General features: G+C 40.3%; 1 protein-coding gene across 5 annotated transcripts in view; it reads right to left on the reverse strand.

Moving 5' to 3' along the window:
- The window catches only part of ITCH (itchy E3 ubiquitin protein ligase), a 150,142-nt gene that overhangs the window by 97,585 nt on the left and 30,577 nt on the right, over positions 1 to 21,980 (reverse strand). For all 5 annotated transcript variants that reach the window (XR_004742718.3, XM_035298060.3, XM_035298061.3 and 2 more), the window contains 3 exons: positions 6,859 to 7,000; positions 5,169 to 5,293; positions 3,697 to 3,834 (listed from right to left, as the gene is read on the reverse strand). Coding sequence is in view for 4 of the 5 variants with exons in the window: in XM_035298060.3 (XP_035153951.3) it covers positions 3,697 to 3,834; positions 5,169 to 5,293; positions 6,859 to 7,000 (405 nt within the window). In the remaining variant the exon portion in view is untranslated. The remainder of the gene's footprint in view (positions 1 to 3,696; positions 3,835 to 5,168; positions 5,294 to 6,858; positions 7,001 to 21,980) is intronic.

The raw sequence follows: 21,980 nt of genomic DNA on the forward strand, positions 1-21,980 counted from the left end.
CAGCAAGTGCTTGATCATATCTGTCACATGTTGGTAGTTCCAGCAATGTTTCACACTTTTCATTACTGTTATATCTGTTATGGTGACCTATAATTAGTCATTGTTGAAGTTACTATCATAATTGTTTAGGGGTGCCATGACCACACCTATATAAAATGGCAAACAACAGATGTTGTATGTGTTCTGACTGCTCTATCAATCAGGCATCAGTCTTCCTCTCTCTCCTTCTTAGGTTTCCCTATTCTCTGAAACACAACAATATTGAAATTAGGCCAATTAATAACCCTACAGTTGCCTCTAAGTGTTCAAGAGGCACGTGCCACCAATGCCCAGCTAATTTTTGTATTTTTAGTAGAGCCAGGGTTTCACCATGTTGGCCAGGGTGGTCTCGAACGTTCACCTGACCTCAGGTGTTCACCTGCTTCAGCCTCCTAAAGTGCTGGGATTACAGGCTTGAGCCACTGCGCCCAGCCAAGAACAGATTTCTTTTCTTTTTTTGAGACGGAGTCTCACTCTGTCACCCAGGCTGGAGTGCAATGGCACGATCTCGGCTCACTGCAGCCTCTGCCTCCCAGGTTCAAGCGATTCTCTTGCCTCAGCCTCCTGAGTAGTGGATTACAGGCACATGCCACCGCGCCCAGCTGATTTTTGTATTTTTAGTAGAGACGGAGTTTCAACATCTTGGCCAGGCTGGTCTTGAACTCCTGACCTCGTGATCCACCCGCCTTGGTCTCCCAAAGTGCTGGGATTACAGGCGTAAGCCACCAAGCCTGGCCCAAGAACAGATTTCTTATAAGAACTATTTTGTCTGTTCTTTAACAAAAAACATAAATGAACATGGTCAGGAAAAAAAAATCTTAAAATCTATAATATTAGAAAAAATTAGACTATAAAAGCAATTTTCTCCCTAGTTCTTACCCATAATCAATACCCAGGTGCCACAAATTAAATTTCAGTACTCTAATTTTAATTTCTCGTATACAGTCAAAAAGTACAGAAATGGGCCAGGCACAGTGGCTCCTGCCTGTAATCCCAACGCGTTGGTAGTCCGAGGTGGGCGGATCATGAGGTCAGGAGATCCAGACCATTGTGGCTAAAACAGTGAAACCCCATCTTCACTAAAAAGGCAAAAATTGATTGGGCGTGGTGGCACACACGCCTGTAGTCCCAGCTACTCGGTAGGCTGAGAGGCAGGAGAATGGCTTGAACCTAGGAGGCAGAGATTGCAGTGAGCCCAGATTGCACCACCACACTCCAGCCTGGGCGACAGAGTAAGACTCTGTCTCAAAAAAAAAAAAAAAAAAAAAAAAGAAAGGATAGAAATGAAGTCAATCAATCAAAGAGCATGTACAGTTCCTACCACACATGAACTGAATTGAGTTCTGTTTGCTTACAATTCATAATTTGATTTAAAGTTCCTAGGGTTTTACTTGTGAAACCAATAGTATTTTGGAAAGAAATGGCAACATCGACAAATTAACTGTGTTTCAGTATTCACTGTGTCATCCTAATTTGTGTGGTACTGGAAATACTATTTAAACACTCAGAGCTTCACTTTCCTTATCTGCAAAATGCAGGTAATGCTTTACAAAATTGTGATAGTTAACAGAGAATATATGTAAAACACCAACACAGTGCTTGGTACATGGTAAGCATTCAACAAAAACAGCTATTGTATCTGGCAATGCCAAACCTAAAATCCACTGTGACTTCGTAGTTAAAATATCTCTTTACCTCACAGAATCAGACTAAATTCTCACTGGTCAATTATTTTCCTACTTGAACAGAAAACTGTTGACATAGAAAGAAATGCTTATTTCTGTAGGAAATAAACACTAAAGTCGTAAGTATACATATGCAGCTTAGATCCTGTTCTTAAATACGAAGACTGATGAGCTTTACTTTGGTTAATTATTAAATATTTTACATTAGTAGTAGTTTCAAGTTCTTGGGTGGAAATTTAGGACACTATAAATACTGAGGTTTAGGACAGTTTAACAATGTAACTTGTATTTTATCTTAAAGACTTCCAATTTATATATAGAAAAATGTGACTATTATAGAGTTCTTATTAACAATAATCAAAGTGTCAACTCTAAATCAGTATAACCACTTCAGAAATAAATTTCTTTCCATCCTCACTAGCCCCAAAGAACTAATCTGGAAGACATGCTAGGTCCTGCCACTTTATTTTTTGTTGAGACAAGGTCTCAGTCTGTCACCCAGGCTGGAGTGCAGTGGCATGATCTTGGCTCACCACAACCTCCGACTCCTGGGTTCAAACGATCCTCCCACCTTGGCCTCCCAAGTACCTGGACTAGACACGTGCCACACATATGGCAAATTTTTGTATCTTCTGCAGAGACAGAGTTTTGTCATGTTGCCTAGCCGCAGTCTCAAACTCTTGGGCTCAAGTAACCCTCCTTCCTCAGTCTCCCAAAGTGCTGGGATCAAGGGGTATGAGCCACTGCGCCCAGTATGTCCTGCTATTTTTAAAAGTCATGAGGAAGTAGGAAGTCTTCCAACAAGGTAGGAAAAAAAGAATAGCATCTGACAACTGCAAAATGTTTCATAATGCAGTTTCTAAGTAAACCAAAAGATCTTTGTCAAACTCATCAAGAAATCCATTAATCTGCTCTTTCATTGTCTTCAGGCCTCTGAAATCTGTTTCAAGTGAAAGTACACTTAGCACATTAGGAAGTGATGGAAGTATTTGATGGGAAAACAGTGGGAAGTTTTATTAAATGTGCTAGCTGTCCAGCCACTAACTCAGATGCCACCACAGAAACTTCTTTTAATAATAGCTCATGTTTATTTTCCTTTAACACACACCAGTAAATCAGAGATTGTAAGATTAACTAGCACACATAAAATGAATTAGTATTGTCAGAAGATATCTCTGTAAGTGTAGCCTACAGAAATATAAGGGGAATGGTAAATGGATTTCAGCTTGTAATGGCTGCAGTGAGTGCAATGGTGCAATCTCTGCTCACTGTAACCTCCACCTCCTAGGTTCAAGCGATTCTCCTGCCTCAGCCTCCTGAGTAGCTGGGACCCATCATCACGCCCAGCTAATTTTTTTGTAATTTTAGTAGAAACGGGTGTCACCATGTTGGGCAGGTGAGTCATATTTAAACTCAATCGCATGCTGCTACAGACAATAAACTTTGTCAACCATTGGCACAGGAGGGGGTGTGTCATCTAACCCATATTAACTGCCATAGTTGGCCTACAGAATAAATACTATGTAAATCAACTAATTACTCATGGGGCCACCTGTGATTCAACATCTATCTGGCTAATTTTTCAACTTACATAAAAATATACATGCTTTTATTCATAGAAACAATACACTAAAAAGAAAATGTTTAAAGTGATCAAGGTCTTTTAAAAGAAAAAAATAATTTCTTTTCCTTTTCTTTCTTTCTTTTAAAGAAACAAGGTCTCACTCTGTCACCCAGGCTGGACTGCAATGGCATTGATGATGGCTCAAAGCAGCCTCAACCTCCAAGCTCAAGCAATCCTCCTGTCTCAGCCTCCCAAAGTGCTGGGATTAGAGGTGTGAGCCACCACATCCAGCCAGAAAAAATCATTTTATTAACCTGAAAAAAAATCTAAATAATTACATATAGCATACTGCAATGGCTATTTTATTTAAGAAGAATCATTAAAGACCTTTAAAAGGTAATCACTTACTTTCTGAACATGTAGTTTCACCATTGGTAACAACTTCAGACTCTAACTGTAGCCCATCAAGACAAACTGATAAGTCTCCTATTGTCTCTGTTGGTTCTTTGTCACCTCCAAGCTGCAAAGTCACAACTACTTCTTCAACTGCAAGAAAATAAAGTTACAGAAAAAATGGTCACTTTTTTCCCGTGAAGGCTTTTTTTTTTTTTTGAGATGGTCTCGCTCTGTCACCCAGGTTGGAGTGCAATGGCTCGATCTCGGCTCACTGCAACTTCTACATCCTGGGTTCAAGCAATCCTCCTGTCTTCACCTCTGGAGTAGCTGGAATTATAGGCATGCACCACCACGCCTGGCTAATTTTTGTATTTTTAGTAGAGACAGGGTTTCACGATGTTGGCCAGTCTCAAACTCCTGACCTAAGGTGATCCAACATGCACAGCCAAGAAGGTATCTTAACTGTTAAAAATGTGATGCCCAAGAAAATGTAACTATATGTACATATAAATTGTTTAACTATATTTCACCCAAGGTTTGAGCACTTTTGACACCAAAACACTGTATCTTTTAAAAAGGACAAAATTTCCTGATGTTTCATATCCATGATGTAAAACAGTATCTCCAGCACTTATTATATTTATTCTATCCTTGTAGGACTATATTATAAAATGAGATAGGATAAGAATAAAGATTATTTAACAATATATACCTGAATTAAACTGAATAAAAACATAATTTAAGGATAAATTATATCTGATAAGTCCTAAATGAGAAAACTCTTAGAAGTATGTTTTAGATAGTCAAGAGGTAGGAAAAAATGTGTTTTAAAATCATGATATATTAATTAAAACAAGCTAAACCTTTTTCTTATCTATAGTATGTAAATAGATATACATATAAATAAAACCAGAACCACATAAAATGCGGACATTTTAAAAAATAAGCATTTAAAGATGGATGTGGTGGTACCTGCCTGTAGCACCAGATACTCAAGAGGCTGAGGCAAGATAATCACTTGAGGCCAGGAGTTCAAGACTACACTGTACTATGAATGCATCTGTAAATAGCCACTGCACTCCAGTCTGGGAAACAGACTCCCCACATCCCTCCCAAAAAGAAGCATTTGAAAAGGAAATCTGTAAAAATATTCATTAGATTTGTCCTCTGAAGTGGGATTTTAATTTTTTTCTTTCATCTCTGCTCTATATTTTAGTTTTTCCACAATTAACTATGTATTCCTTTACTAACATCTATTTACTAAGTAAATAAATATTTATTAAAAATACTGGATGCAAAATGAATGGCCAAACCCAGGTTATTCAGAATACTTTTAACAGCTTAAAATTCTTCTATCTGTTCATCCTATAACCAAGTAAAACTTAAAGGTATGAGTGAACATGAGTCAATATGCATGTTTGACATAAAAATTTCTTCTAGAAAAACAAACAGCTAAGTGCAATTTCTTAGTCTTAAATACATACGTTTCATATTGTTTGACTTTAATGTTTCATAAATATCTAACGCAGCAGTTCCCAACAAAACATCAGATTTCAGTGTCTGGTGACTCCACACACGAAAATGTAATTTACTCACAGGGGTAACAATACTAAAAGTGAAAAAAGGGGGAAAAATATTATTTTTATTGAATATCACAATGAGAGCCTGAATAAATTACAATTCAATTTTAAAGTCTAAAGTCTTCTCACTGCACCCCTTACAGTTTACTATACAATCAGTATTGGCTTAGGTTCAGTAATCTTATGAAAACTATCTGAATGCTACATGCTTACATGGTCATCTTCACTTGTGGTTGAACTACAGAAGCAAATTCACACACATATTGTCAACAAAACTGAAACTGCGAGTCCTGCAGCAAACTATTAGAAAACTAGTTTTACTTTAGCAGTACGGAAAAGTGACTTACAAATCGAATCCTTATGTTATGTCAGCAGTTTACGGAGCTTGAGGTGATTTTGTGTAATCATTACAGTAACCACGAGATGGGAATTATCACCTCCATCTTCAGATACAGAAACTGACATTCAGAGATAAAGCAAATTGCCTAAGGTCTCACAGGCATTAAGTAGCTGAACTGTAATCTGAATGAAATCCTGACATTAAACTTTATATTAAAAAGTTCCTCAAGTCACCTACATAATGATTTGAAGATTACATTACATACATCAAGTTTCCCACTGCTAGAGGCAAGGTGTCCAGTCCAACTATCAAATATAGATTCACTTATACCTTGCTAAATGCCCATAAAGAATATTCTCTGTAATGGTATTTCCAAAGTAAACTGGGAAATTTGAATCTGCAATATACATACAATCAATTTTAGAGTCAAAGATTAGAAAACTAGGAGCACTATACAATCTACCCAGGTTCAAGGTCCTATGGTTCAATGATACAAATTCCAGAGATGTTTGAATTTCTCTATATCTAATTCTCTCTAACGTGATTAAGTTTGGGAGAACAAAGAAACACTTTCCTCCTTTGAGTCTACCTGTACCTATTATCACTACCATTTCAACAGCAATGGGTAGATTAAACAAACTAAAAATTCTACATTGCCCCTCTTCTTTGGGGGTACAATGTATTCATTCTCTTCAAAATTCTCAGATACTACTTTCAAGAGAGCTCATACTATACATTATATTAAGAATATATTTCTCCACCAGGCGCCATGGCTCATGCCTGTAATCCAAGCACTTTGGGAGGCCGAGGTGGAAGGATTACTTGAGGTCAGCTTGGGTGACAGGGTGAAACCCTATCTCAAAACAAAACAAAGAAAAAAACTAACTGAAATACTATTTTTTTAATTAAGTTTAAAAATATTGGGAAATACTATAACCCCTTAATTCAACCCAAATAAAAGGGCTGCCAGAAATCTTTCTAGGTCCGTGACCATGGGCTCTCTTCAGCTATTCTTCAGTGACAAGAGCAATATTATCATCAACTAAACTAGAGAAGGTAAAGAAAGGGAGTGACTAGAAAAACAGCTTTCTAGAGATAAACAAAAAAGGAGACCAGAAAGAGTCCCAGGAAAAGGGGTGGGGGGAAAGATGACAGAGAAAGGAGAAAAAAAAAGTGAGAAACATTTTTTTTTTAATTGTATTTCCAATCATCTACTAAACAAAACATACTATAGTAAAATACTTCCAAACTTACACTGTAAGGGGTTGCTTCCACTTGGGACTGTTCGTATTGTTGCATTTTTCTGTCTTCTTTGACTGTCCATCTACTGTGACTTCTACATAAGGACTTGGTCCAAACCAATTCTTCTTATTTTCCTTAAGTTTTGCTGAGATGACTATGGAAAAGAAATTTTTAAAATTTCAATATTTGAGATGTTACTTCACTCATGAAATCAATTTAATTTCATAAGAATTATACACATTTACTAATTACTCAGAGAAGCAGTTTTGCTCTAAAATATTTACCAGTTTTACTCACTCATAACCTTCGTACTTCCTCCCATCCTAGTAAATAAACATAAGGGCTCCCCACACCATCAACCCAAATTCCCATCAGTAGAATTCCATGGCATCAAAAGTCTAGAACTCAGATCAATTAAAAGGTACACATATGGGCCAGGTGCAGTGGCTTATGCCTGTAATCCCAAAACTCTGGGAGGCCGAGACAAGAGGATTGCCTAAGCTCAGGAGTTCAAGACCAACCTGGAAAACATAGCAAGACCTCACCTCTCTTAAAAATAAAAAATATTGGCTGGGCATAGTGGCACGTATCAATAGTCCCAGCTACTTGGGAGGCCGAGGTAGGAGAATCACTTGAGCCCAGGAGGTCAAGGCTTCAGTCAGCTATGATTGTGCCACTGCACTCCAGCTTGGGCAACAGGAGGAAAAATTAGAAAGTTGGCTGGGCAGGGTGGCCTGCACCTATAATCTCAGCTACTCAGGTGGCTGAGACAGGAGAAGTGCTTGAGCTGAAGTGTTTAAGACCTGCCTGGGTCAAACAAAAACAAAATGTATGCATTGGCGCACGTGGTCAACAAACATCTGCATGTCTACCATGTGTCAGATACTGGTCTAAACTCTGTCACTAAAGCAATTAACAGTAAAGAAAAGGATCTGGCTTTCAAGGAGATTATATTCTAGTTAAAGTCTTTATGATGAAAAACAGGCTGATGTGACAGAACATGACTTGGTAGTAAGGAAGGAAGCTTGGTAACAAGGAAGGGCTCTGAGAAGCACTTTTAAGCGACCATATAAATGACAAGAAGCCAGCAATGTAAAAACTGGAGGTGGGAATAAAAGAGCATTCTAGACAGAGGCAAATGAGTATGATGTATCTGAGGAAAACTATAGCAAGCACAGGAAAGACTGGTAAATAAAGGGAGGTAAGTTTTGTATACTAGCTTTGCAAGCCAAGATAAAGACTTTGGCAGCTGGTCACAGTGGCTCACACCTGTAATCCAAGCACTTTGGGAGGCTGAGAGGGGTGGATCACTTGAGGTCAGAAGCTCAAGACCAGCCTGGCCAATATGACAAAACCCTGTCTCTACTAAAAAAAAATTCAAAAATTAGCCAGGCATGGGGGCAGGCTCATGTAATCCCAGCTATTTGGGAGGCTGAGACAGAAGAATTGCTTGAACCTGGGAGATGGAGGTTACAGTAAGCCGAGATCACGCCACTGCACTCCAACCTGGGTGACAGCAAAACTCCATCTCAAATAAAAAAGAATTTGGATATTTTTATTTGTGTTGGAAAGCCAATGGAATAATAACAATTACAAACTAATATTTTTTTTAACTCTTCTTATCTAAGCAAGAGCTTCCTATGTTGTGCATCTTGAGATACAAACTCCTTAGCCTTCATCCTTGTGTTAGTCACCTTTGCCATAAAATAACTTTATCCAAGCCCCTTAAAGGGGGTATAACAAATAGATTAGAATCTAGCAGAGCACCCCATGATTTCCACAGGTGGCAACTCACTGCCCTCATAGATGAGGTGATTACAACCAAGGAAGTACTCCACCACTCAGGTTATCTACTCCAACAGCAAAAAGTCCAGAGAATGCTAATGCTCATCAAAGGAGCCCTTGGAGTTGTCAAAGGAGTTTATATAGTAGCGACTTAAGAAGCTTAATATGTAGTCCAAAGTCTGGGCATCCAAGCAGGCACAGTCCCAGGTGATAGCTCTGGAACTCTGACTTTATATATATCAAATACTTCTATCATTTTGGGCTTACGTGTCTTTTTGCTGGCATTCAAGCCAGCCGCAGAATTACTAACTGAAGAAAGGGAAGAGCTGCAAGAGAACTATTGCTAGACGAAAAGATCAAGCGTGGTGATTCACACCTGTAATCCCAGCACTTTGGGAGGCTGGGGCAGGAAGATCACTTGAGGCCCAGGAGTTCAAATAAAGCCTGGTCAAAATAGTGAGAACCCCATCTCTACAAAAGATAATTTTAAAAATTAGCCAGGCATGATGGTGTGCACCTGCAGTCCCAACTGCTGGGGAGGCTGAGGCAGGAGGATCGCTTGAGTCTGGGAGGTCAAGACTGCAGTGAGCTGCGATTACACTACTGTACTCCAGCCTGAGCAACAGAGCAAAACTCTGTCTCAAAAAAAGAAAAAAAAAGTGTTGTTTGAGATATGTATAAGACATCTAAGTGTAAACATGAAATAGAAAGTCTTTTTCAGAATAAAAAATATTCAAGTAGGAATCAGAGCTATCTCTGATTAAAATTTAATAGGCCAGGCACATAATACCAGCACTTTGGGACACTTAGGTGGGAGGATCACTTAAGCACAGGAGTTTAAGACCAGCCTAGACAACATAGTGAGACTTCATATCTATTTAAAAAAAAAAAAAAAAAAAGTAGGCCCGGTGCAGTGGCTCACACCTGTAATCCTAGCACTTGAACCCGGGAGGCAGACAGATCACGAATTCAGGAGTTCAAGACCAGCCTAGTCAACATTGTGAAACCCCATCTCTACTAAAAATACAAAAAATTAGTTGGATGTGGTGGCAGGTGCCTGTAATCCCAGCTACTAGGGAGGCTGAGGCAGGAGAATCACTTGAACCCAGGAGGCGGAGGCTGCAGTAAACTGAGACTGCACCACTGCACTCCATCCTGGGCAACTCCATCTCAAAAAAAAAAAAAAAAAAAAAAAGTACTATTAAAGCTCTAGTGCTGCCAGGCACAGTTGCTCATGCCTGTAATCCCAGCACTTTAGGAGGCTGAGACAGGTGGATCACCTGAGGTCGGGAGTTCAAGATCAGCCTGATCAACATGGAGAAATCCCATCTCTATCAAAAATACAAAATTAGCCAGGTGTGGTGGTGCATGCCTGTAATCCCAGCTACTCTGGAGAATGAGGGAGGAGAATCACTTGAATCTGGGAGGTTGCAGTGAGCTGAGATTGTGGCCATTGCACTGGGGCCTGGGCAATAAGAGTGGGGAAAAAAAAAAAACCTCTAGTGCTTAATAATAGAGACAAATTTAACCACAGGATTATACAGAAAAACAAAATTTCTATTTTTAATACATTTCTGGTTTAAGAATAGGTGAGATAGCCAGGTGAGGTGGCTCATGCCTATAATCCCAGCACTTTGGGAAGCCAAGGCAGGAGGATCATGAGGTCAGGAGTTTGAGATCAGCCTAACCAACATAGTGAAATCCTGTCTCTACTAAAAATACAAAAATTGGCTGGGCATGGTGGCACATGCCTGTAATCTCAGCTACTCAGGAGGCTGAGGCGGAATAATCACTTGAATCTAGGAGGTGGAGACTGTAGTGAGCTGAGATCACACCACTGCACTCTAGCCTGGGCAAGAGAGCAATACTCTGTCTCAAAAGAAAAAAGAAAAGAAAGGGAAAAAAAGGTGAGATAGTCCAAACAATTATACATACACTCATTATATTTCGGGGGCTCTTGTGGCACTCCGAAACTGATTAAACCTAGAACAAAGAACAATGCAGGGCTGACAGGAAGGAAATAATCTGCCCCTCTTGGGGCTTTCTAGGATTCAAACTTTTTTTTTTGAGATGACATTTTTGCTCTTGTCACCCAGGCTGGAGTGCAATGGCGCAATCTCAGCTCACTGCAACCTCTACCTCCTGGGTTCAAGCAATTCTGCCTCAGCTTCTCGAGTAGCTGGGATTACAGACAGATGCCACCACACCCAGTGAATTTTTATATTTTTAGTAGAAAAGGGTTTCACTACATTAGTCAGGCTGGTTTCAAACTCCTGACCTCAGGTGATCTGCCCACGTCACCCTCTCAAACTGCTGGGATTATAGGCATGAGCCACTGCGCCCAGCTGGATTCAAACTTTTGAAAGAAATTTTGCTACCAAACCCCACTACACCATTTTAGATTTTAGCTTTTTTTTGAGACAGGGTCTGGTTTTGTCACCCAGGTTGTAGTATAGTGGCACAATCTCAGGTCACTGGGTCATTGCAACCACCTCTACCTCCTGGACTCAAGCCCTCCTCCCACCTCATCCTCCCAAGTGGCTAGGACTACGGGTGCTTGCCACTACATCCAGCAAATTTTTGTATTTTTTTTCTTTCTGGAAGAGACAAGGTTTCGCCATGTTGCCCAGGTTGGTCTTGAACTCCTGGGCTCAAGAGATCCACCTACCTTAGCGTCCCAAAGTGCTGGAATTACAGGCATGAGCTACCAAGCCTGGCCTTAGCAAACTTTACATGGGGGTGGGGGGACACCAATTGTTAGTATTTACCATGTGTCTGACTATTCTGCAAAACAGGTATTACTCTCCTAATTTTTACACATAAAAAGAGAAGCAGCAAAGCGTCATGGCTCACACCCATAATTCCAGCACTTTGGGAGGCCGAGGTGGAAGGATAACCTGAGGTCAGAAGTTCAAGACCAGCCTGGCTAACATGGTGAAATCCCGCCGCTACTAAAAATACAAAAATTAGCCAGATGTGGTGGCAGGTGCCTATAATCCCAGCTGCTCAGGAAGCTGAGGCAGGAGAATCACAGTGAGCTGAGATCGAGCCACTGCACTCCAGCCTGGGTGACAAGAGTGAAAACTCCATCTCAGAAAAAAAAAAAAGACAGAAGCTCTGCAGAATTTAAAAATTTGCCCAAGGGTCATACTGCAAAACCTGAACAGGAGAAATTATTTCAGTATTTAAATCTCAAAGTCTAGATCAAACAAAACCTTTTGTTACAGTCATAATATTACAAATATAAAATAAATCAATGTACTGCTTCCTGAAACCTAAAATCTCATAGTAAATTAAACAAAAAAAAATTAAAAACTAAAAACTATACATTATAAACTGGAAGAAAAAGGGCCAGAAAAATGTCAGTTTCATCTGACACCTGGGCTGCTATTAGAGGCCTCTAAACAACTGTCTGTTTTTACTCACTTCTCCAATCCAACCCCTCACAGCCACCGGAATTATTTTCCTAAAATAGATGTGATCATGCCATTACTTAAATGATTCTTTATTGCCTGCAAAATGAAGTTTAAAGTCTTTGGGGTATTTTATCTTGCTTAGTATGCAGCCATAACTTACCCATCCAAGCCTCCTACTAAAACAAATCTTACCAAAGCTCTATATTCTAGCCATCCATAGTTATTTGCTTGTCCTCACATAAGCCTTGTACTTTCATTCCTCTAAAAATGCTGACCCCCTCTACTCGGAATTATCTTTTTATACCCATTAAAATTCTACTTCCTGAGAGAGTAAAGTCATGCCCCACAACCGCCTCTCCCCACCCACCCCCTGCCGGTTTGATTGAAATTTAATCCTAATAAGTTAAATTGTTTCCACCTCCTTGCCTCCAGAGTATTTCCATACTTATGTATGGCTGTCAGCTTTTCACTCTGTCTTACTAGTTTTTACCTGTTTAGCTCACCATGTGAGTTTCTTCATTGCACAGATGTAGCCAATCCTTACAATTTCTGGAGTACTCTGGGATTTAATCTGAGAGGTATTTAATACATTTGTTGAACTAAATGATTATTAATCATGGTAGGAAACAAAAGCTTCCCCATTTTATAGTCTCTGTCTCTCTGCTTTATAATCACTTGCTGACTATCTCTTTCTCCCATGCTCATGCTTTCACTTTCTCACATATACCCACATACTAATGCAAACAGTTTGCATAGTATAGATTAATGTTTCTCTGATCCTTCTGTTCTGAAGGTCAGTGCTTTGAATTGATATCAGTTCTTCAGTGTATCTCTCTGACACAACATAAACACTCTAGGATACAAATACAAAAAGAAGAATGGATCTTTAGCTTATCCAGCCTGCTTTGGATAAGCTACAGAGAACAAGATACAATGAAAAACAGTGCCAAAACTAAATAAATGAGCAGAATAATGAACTAGGTAAGAGATCAATCCAGTTGAGCAACAGTTACTTCTGTGGAAGAACTCTGCCCTGCCTGCGGAGAATTAAACTCTACACTTTAAATCACAAATATAAAATTCTTAGTTTGCTGGACTGTTAAAGGAATAAAAAAATCATAATAAGTATGAGGTATCTTTTTGGTCCCGGAACAATCAGAGCTAAATATAGGGCACTGTAAAAAAGGAAATGCAGTAATATTTAATTATAGTTAATAACAACTAAAATCAAGCTGACATCTCTTTCTTAAACAGCAAATTTGCAGTAAAGACGAGAACATAAGAAATTTCTGGTCAGGCGCGGCGGCTCACGCCTGTAATCCCAGCACTTTGGGAGGCCTACGTGGGCCGATGACAAGGTCAGCAGTTCAAGATAAGCCTGGCCAACATAGTAAAACCCCGTCTCTACTAAAAATACAATAAATTAGCTGAGCGTGGTGGCGCACGCCTGTAATCCAAGCTACTCAGGTGGCTGAAGCAGGGGAATTGCTTGAACTTGGGAGGTGGAGGTTGCAGTAGCTGAGATCGCACCGTTGAACTCCAGCCTGGACAACAGTTCGAGACTCAATCTCAAAAAAAAAAGAAAATGTGAAAGAAAAGTAGGTGCCTAAGATAACTCACCGCTGTCCAGAGACTTCTTTGGTGCCTGTTGGGACCCAAACTGGTCTTAAAGATGACTCCGCTACTATTGAGAAAGTTAAAAGATGACCCTTCTACTATTGTGAAACTTGCCAAGAACACACAGAAGCCTATCATTCCAGAGACTGCCGAAAAGCTAGCCCATGATTTGAGGGCTGTCAAGTATGTGGAGTGTTCCACACTCACATAAAAAGACCTAAAGTATGTATTTGGCGAAGCAATGTTGGCTGCCCTGGAGCCTCCAGAACCAAAGAAGAGCCACAGATGTGTGCAGCTATGAACATCTCTTCAGAACCCTTTCTGCAGAGCTGGTGTCAGCATCATACTGTAAGCAATGTTTAAATCAAACTAAAGATTAAAAATTAAAATTCGTTTCTGCCATAATGACAAATGCCCTGCACCTATCCACATGTACTCATATGAAAAAAGGCCCATAGGTATGGCCCTCTCCATTTCCCCATCCCAGTACTAGGTAATTTTGAGTAATTGTGTAGTGTCAGAAAAGTAATTAGTACTACTTTGTGCGTGCGTGCGTGTGTGTGTGTATCTTTTTTAAAACCAAGGCATGGCCAGGCATGGTGACTCACACCTGTAATCCCAGCACTTTGGGAGGCTAAGGCAGGTAGATCACAAGTTCAAGAGTTTAAGACCAGCCTGGCCAATATGGTGAAATCCCATCTCTACTAAAAATACAAAAAATTTGCCAGGTGTGGTGGCACATGCCTGTAATCCCAGCTATTCAGGAGGTTGAGGCAGGAGAATCACTTGAACCCGGGAGGTGGAGGTTAGTGAGCTGAGACTGTGCCACTGCACTACAGCTTGGGCAACAGAGCAAGACTCCATCTCTAAATAAATAAATGGCATGCTTGTGGATGACTCTTTAACAGACTAAATTGAATTGTTAAAGCTGCTTCCTGGTTCCACTCTGGGACATCTTAGTGTTTTTTTTCCCCCCTCCTCTTTTCTTTGGTGGGGAATGTGTGTATGGTTTGCTTTTTTAGTCTTTTTTTTTTTTTAATTCATTAACTAATGGATAGCCCTTAAGGGGAGGAGGATGGATTGATTCCGCATTCTACTTCCTAGATCTACTTTAGAAAACATGTTCCCCGAACGATCCAAGATGGCCGATCGCTAACATCCCGGGATTGCAGCTCTCAGGGAAGGCGCGGAGAACTAGAGGACGCCACACTTTCAGACAAAGTCTGGTCGCTCACGGAGCAGAAGATCCCCCAGTGGTGGAAACACACGAGTCGCCAGCGCGACTCTCCTGGTCGGCCCAGCGGTTCCGCCAGCACCTCAACGGGGCAGCGCTCGGTGCAGAGTAAACTACTACGGAAACAAGAAGGAAGCCCGACAGGGGAATCCTGGGCAGAAAAGCACCATCAGTTTTAACGCCGCTGCTCTGGCCCTGGGAACTAACAACCTGGACGTCCACTTAAGAGACCTAATCTGAAAGTTGGTAATTTCAAAGACGACAGGAGGATAAATTTACAATGACGGGAAGAAACCAGCGTAAAAAAGATGAGAATACTCAAAGTCAGAACGCCTCTCCCTCTAAAGATGATCACAGTTCCACATCAACAATGGAACAAGGCTTGATGGAGAACGAGCGCCTCCTGATGACAGAATCACTCTTCAAGGAATGGATAATAACAAACTTTGGTGAGTTAAAAGACCATGTTGTAGCCCAACGTAAAGAAACTAGGAACTTTGAAAAAAGGTTTGACGAAATCCTATTGAGAATAGACAACTTAGAGAGGAGTATGAGTGAATTAATGGAACTGAAGAATACAATACAGGAACTCCGAGAAGTATGCACAGGTTTAAACACTCGAATTGTTCAAGCAGAAGAAGGGATATCAGAGGTCAAAGTCCAACTTAATGAAATAAAACGTGAAGAAAAGATTAGAGAAAAAAGGATAAAAAGGAATGAGCAAAGTCTCCAAGAAATGTGGGACTATGTGAAAAGACCAAATTTACGTTTGATAGGTGTACCTGAATGCGACGGAGAGAATGAATCCAAGCTGGAAAATACCCTTCAGGATATTATTCAGGAAAATTTTCCTAAACTAGCAAAGCAGGTCAACATTCAACCCCAGGTAATAGAGAGAACACCACAAAGATACTCCTCAAGAAGAGCAACCCCAAGGCACATAATCGTTAGATTCACCAGGGTTGAAACGAAGGAGAGGATACTAAGGGCAGCCAGAGAGAAAGGTCAGATTACCCACAAAGGCAAGCCTATCAGACTTACAGCAGATCTCTCGGCAGAAACTCTACAGGCCAGAAGAGAGTGGGGGCCAGTATTCAACATCCTCAAAGAACAGAACCTTCAGCCCAGAATTTCATATCCAGCCAAACTAAGCTTCACAACTGAAGGAAAAATAAAATCTTTTATGAACAAGCAAGAACTCAGAGATTTTATTACCACCAGGCCTGCTTTACAAGAGCTTCTGAAAGAAGCATTACACACAGAAAGAAACAACCAGTATTAGCCTTTCTAAAAATACACCAAAAAGTAAAGAGCACCAACATAAAGAAGAATTTACACCAACAAATGGATAAAACAGCCAGTCAACATCAAATGGCAGTAACCCTAAATTTAAATTGACTGAATTCCCAATCAAAAGACACAGCCAAAACCCAATGGCATGTTACATCCAGACCTGTTTCACATGCAAGGATACACAAAGACTCAAAACAAAGGGATGGAGAAAGATTTACCAACCAAATAGAGAGCAAAAATAAATAATAAATAAATAACAAGCAGGAGTTGCAATTCTCGTATCGGATAAAATAGATTTTAAAGCAACAAAGATATAGTGGTAAAAGGATCAATGCAACAATAAGAGCTAACGATCCTAACACCCAGATAGGAGACATAGATTCAATGAGACAGAAAATTAATAAGGATATCAAGGACTCGAACTCAGATCCAGAACAAGTAAACTTAATAAATATTTATAGAACTCTCCACTTCAAATACACAAAATATACATTCTTGTCAATACCACATCACACCTACCCATTAGTTTAAATGAAACATTGCTTGGCCATTATTAATACCCAATTTTTTTCAAAATAAAGCAATATTTCCATTTACTCTCCCTCTTTCTCTTCCTCTTTCTTCCTCTCCTTTACTTATTATTATTATTTTTTTTTTCTTTCCTTCTCTCAAAAAAAAAAGAAATCAACTTGTAAACCTCTAGATCCAGGTCGGCAATGTCTCTTTCATTGCTTGATTTCCTTTCTTCCCTTCCCTCCCTCCCTCCCTCCCTCCCCGCTTCCTCCCTTCCTTCCTTCCTTCATCCCTTCCTTCCTCCCTACCATCCTTCTTCCCTTCCTTCCTGCCTTCCTCCCCCCCCACAAAAAAAAAAAAGAAAACATGTTCCCCATCTGGTGGTCTTAGGAGGGAGTATAGTAAATGCCTCATTTAATAACATACTTCTTTTTGAAAGCTGCCTTTTCACTCCAGCTTTGAGTAGACCCAGTATTTGATGAAACTTGTGAAAGTGGGTGGAGGCTGTCTTGCCCCTCCTCTTTTCTAGAAGGCACTATATGTGACTGTGACTTTCAAGGACATTTGTTTGCCATTTGCTGATTTTTTTTGGAAAGTTAATTTCTTAACTTCTTTCACTGATAAATGAAGGAAAGTGTTGCACCTTTGAAATACACCATATATGTTTCGTTTATAATTAAAAAAATGTTTTCCCTGTCAAATAAAAGACACAGATGAATTCAGTATAATAGCTGAGGTTATATATAGACATAATTAAATAGGAAATGGGTAAATAAAGACAGGGAAGGACATAACAGACTTACATCCAAGGTAAAGACGCTGACTAAATGATAAGAGGAAACGAACAGCTGATTCAAGAAATCTAAGACCAACCTGGGCAACACAAAGAGAACCTGTCTTTACAAAAAATTAAAAAATTGGCTGGGCACAATGGCTCATGCCTGTAATCCCAGAACTTTTGGAGGCCAAGGTGGTTGAATCACTTGAGGTCAGGAGTTCAAGACCAGCCTGGATAACATGGTAAAACCTTATCTCTACTAAAAATACAAAACGTATGCTGTGCATGATGGTGCACACCTGTTCCCAGCTACTGGGGAGGCTGAGGCAGGAGAATCACTTGAACTGGGGAGCGCAGGTTGCAGTGATCCAAGATCAAGCCATTGCACTCCAGCCTGGGTGACAGAGCAAGACGCTATTTCAATAAATAAATAAATAAGTAGGTAACGGGGTGGGCATAGTAGCTCACACCCATAATCCCAGCACTTTGGAAGACCGAGGTAGGTGGATTGCTTGAGCCCATGCATTTGAGACTAGCATAGGCAATATGGGTAGACCCCAACTCCATAAAAATGCAAAAATTAGCTAGACATGGTAGCACGCATCTGTAGTCCCAGGTGATCAGGAGGCTGAGGTGGGAAGATCACTTGAGACCAGGATGTCAAGGGTGCAGTGAGCCATGGTAACACCACTACACTCAAGCCTCGGTGACAGAGCAAGACCCTGTCTCAAAAAAAAAAAAAAGAGCAAGAAAATAAATTTGAGGACCACAAAATAGGATTTTAACTTCTAACCATAAACTATCTTGTCTTGGCTGGGTGTGGTAGTTCACATCTGTAATCCCTGCACTTTGGGAGGCTGAGGTGAGTGGAAGACCTGAGGTCAGGAGCTCGAGACTTGTCCAACAGGGCGAAACTCCATCTCTACTAAAAAAATATAAAAATTAGCCGAGCATGGTGGCAAGGGCCTGTAATCCCAGCTACTCGACAGGCTGAGGCAGGAGAATTGCTTGAACCCATTTCAGTGAGCCAATGGTCATTGCAGTGAGCCAAGATCAAGCCACTGCAAAAATAAGATATTTTTTTCTCTTCCTCTCTTTTTTTTTTGAGATGGAGTCTTGCTCTGTTGCCCAGGATGGAGTGCAATGGCGAAATACCGGCTCACTGCAACATCTGTCTCCCAGGTTCAAGCAATTCTCCTGCCTCAACCTCCCGAGTAGCTTGCATTACAGGCAGCCACCACCACGCCCGGTTAACTTTTGTATTTTTAGTAGAGATGGGGTTTCACCATGTTGGTAAGGTTGGTCTCAATCTCTTGACCTTGTGATCCACCCGCTTCGGCCTCCCAAAGTATTGGGATTACAGGCGTAAGCCACCATGCTCAGCCTCTCTCTAACTTTCTAAAACACAAATCTAACCACTCTTTGTTATAAACACTGATTACTTCCCATCTCCCTTACCAATAAAACTTTTTTTCAAGCCACACCTGAAAGACATAGTCCACTCCCATTCTCAAGGCTCCCCCTATTATGGGGGCTTTCATGGGTATTAGGGAAAGTTTTGTGCATTCTCTTCCTTCATGTGTCTTGCTCATGCTGTCTCCTGAAAGGGTTCTTTTCTATTTCTCTGCATTTAAACAGCAGTAATCCTAGGTCAGGCAAGGTGGCTCAGGCCTGTAATTCCAACACTTTGGAAGGCTGTGAGCATCACTTGAGGCCAGGAGTTCAAGACCATCCTGGGCAACATAGCAAGACCCTGTCTCTAAAAAATTAAAAATAAATTTAAAAATTAAAAAAAAAAAACTTTTAATTAGTCAAGTGTGGTAGGTAGTACATGCCTATAGTCCTAGCCACTAGAGAGGATGAGGCGAGAGAACTGCTTCAGCCCAGGAGGTTGAGGCTGCAGTGAGCCATGATTGTGCCACTGCACTCCATTCTGGGTGACAGAGAAAGACCCTATTCCTTTTTTCTTTTTTGAAACAGAGACTTGCTCTGTTGCCCAGACTGGAGTGTAGGGGCATAATCTCGGCTCACTGCAACCTCTGCCTCCGAGGTTCAAGCGATTCTTCGCCTCAGCCTCCCCAGTAGCTGGGATTACAGGCACTCTCAACTTCGCCTAGCTAATTTTTGTATTTTTTAGTAGAGACTAGGTTTTGCCATGTTGGTAAGATCGGTCTTCAACTCCTGACCTCGGGTGATCCACCCGCCTCAGCATCCCAAAGTGCTGGGATTACAGGCGTGAGTCACCACACCCAGCCAGCCCTGTCTCCTAAAATAAACAAACAAATAGCAGCAGTCCTTCAAATATCACCATATTTCCCAGTGACTCTAGTCAAATATTGAGCGCTTTTTCCTGACCAGTTATCCCTTTTTGCCTTACATGTTGACATTTATTTTTTATACTTGCATATTTATTTCTTCTGTGATTCTAGAAAGGCATTGAAACAGCTTACAATAAAATAAATACTACAACTGACTCATTAAGACAGAATAAAACCCACAATGCCACTAGGGGGATTTGTGAAAATATTTAGTTCTAAACGTTCTAGCATCAAAACTAAAGAAATAATGAATTATGAAGGGCATTTGATTCTATTAAACTTGGCACTTCTGTCTTTTATCTTATGCTGTTTCTTTCATATCTAATACTATATTATCCATTACTCATGATGTGTTTGGTTTTTGCCCTATACTTGTGCATTCTCAGAATATTTAGACCCAATTGGCAAGTAATTAGTTAAAAAAAAAAAAGAATAATAAATAAAAACATTTTAAATAAAAAAAGAATAGGCCAGGCACGGTGGCTCATGCCTGTAATCCCAGCACTTTGGGAGGCCAAGGTGAGTGAATTGCCTGAGATCAGGAGTTCAAGACCAGCCTGACCAACATGGTAAAACGCTGTCTCCACTAAAAATACAAAAATTAGTCAGGTATGGTGGTGGGTGCCTGTAATCCCAGCTATTTGGAAGGCTGACGCAGGAAAATCACTTGAGCCTGGGAGGCAGAGGTTGCACTGGGCCAAGATCATGCCATTGCACTCCAGTCTGGGTAACAAAAGCAAAACTCCATTTCAAAAAAAAAAAATTTTAGACCCAAGATTTAAAAAACCTGAGATGGGGCTGGGTGAGGTGGTTCACACCTGTAATACCAGCAACTCTGGGAGGCTGAGGTGGGTGGATCACCTGAGACCAGGAGTTTGAGACCAGCCTGGGCAAAATGACAAAAACCCATCTCTGTAAAAAAAAACACAAATTAGCCATGTGTGGTGGCGCACACCTGTAGATCCAGCCACTCAGGGGTATGAGGAGGAAGGATCACTTGAGCTCGGGAGATCAAGGCTGCAGTGAGCCATGATCACACTACTGCACTGCAGCCTGGATGACAGGGTAACACCCTATCTCAAAAAAAGAAAAAAATCTGAAATGGCTATGGATTATGACTTATTGAGGTACAATCAGCATTTATCATCATAGTAAAAAAAGATGAATAATGATGATAGCAAATAAGATAGTTTATGCAAAGGAAAAAACTATTAATCATTATCTCTGAGAATAACTTATTAATCAGAAAAAATAAAATGTGTATTACTTAAGTAATCTGAAAAAGTACAGACTCTTTTAAAAGACTGTTCTAATCAAAGCTTTCAACTTTAAGCTGCCAAAAGGAAGTCATAAGAATTCTGGTCTGATATAAAACAGCTACCCAAGCTAGCTTGAGGATGGGGGGTGAGAAAAAAAATGGAATCTGGCCTTAACTAAGAAATAGTATTATCTTTCTTTAAGAATCAGAAACTGCTAAGGAAAGAGACCAGAGTTAGTGAAGGAAATCCCAAAAGAAAATTCTATGACGTGATTACCTTAAGATAGTACTACTTTTATATTCAATAGCCTTTAAGTTTTGAGGAGGATAATAACAATAAGGTATCATCTGTGACCTAACATATTCATAATCCAGAAGAAGCTATAAGCCAGGCATAGCTGAAACTAAAATACAGAGGATGACAACTGTTCTAAAACAATAAATGGTATTAAATTAAAGGGAGAGACTGAGGTTTTCTGTGTGTGATAGGAATACATGCATGTCTGAGGAAAATCCAATGACCCATTCTGGCTAGTAGAAATGATTCACATATAAAGACCTACAAAGAGATCATATGGAGACAGACCGTGAAGGGTCTTAGCTCACACTAAAGCAATTGTATACCATAGTCTAAGAGAAGCACTTAAGGTTTTTGAACAGGAATGAAACATATCAGATGGAATATTAAAAACATTAATCTGGAAGCAATACATGAAATGATTAGATACAAAAATAAAGACAAGATATTAATTAACAACAGCAACCAGCCGGGCACGCTGAGTCACACCTATAATCCCAGCACTTTGGGAGGGCGAGACGGACAGATCACGAGGTCAGGAGATCGAGATTAACCTGGCTAACATGGTGAAACATCATCTCTGCGAAAAATACAAAAAATTAGCCAGGCGCGGTGGTGGCACCT

The sequence above is a fragment of the Callithrix jacchus genome, chromosome 5 (assembly GCF_049354715.1).
Source record: "Callithrix jacchus isolate 240 chromosome 5, calJac240_pri, whole genome shotgun sequence".
Taxonomy (NCBI): domain Eukaryota; kingdom Metazoa; phylum Chordata; class Mammalia; order Primates; family Cebidae; genus Callithrix; species Callithrix jacchus.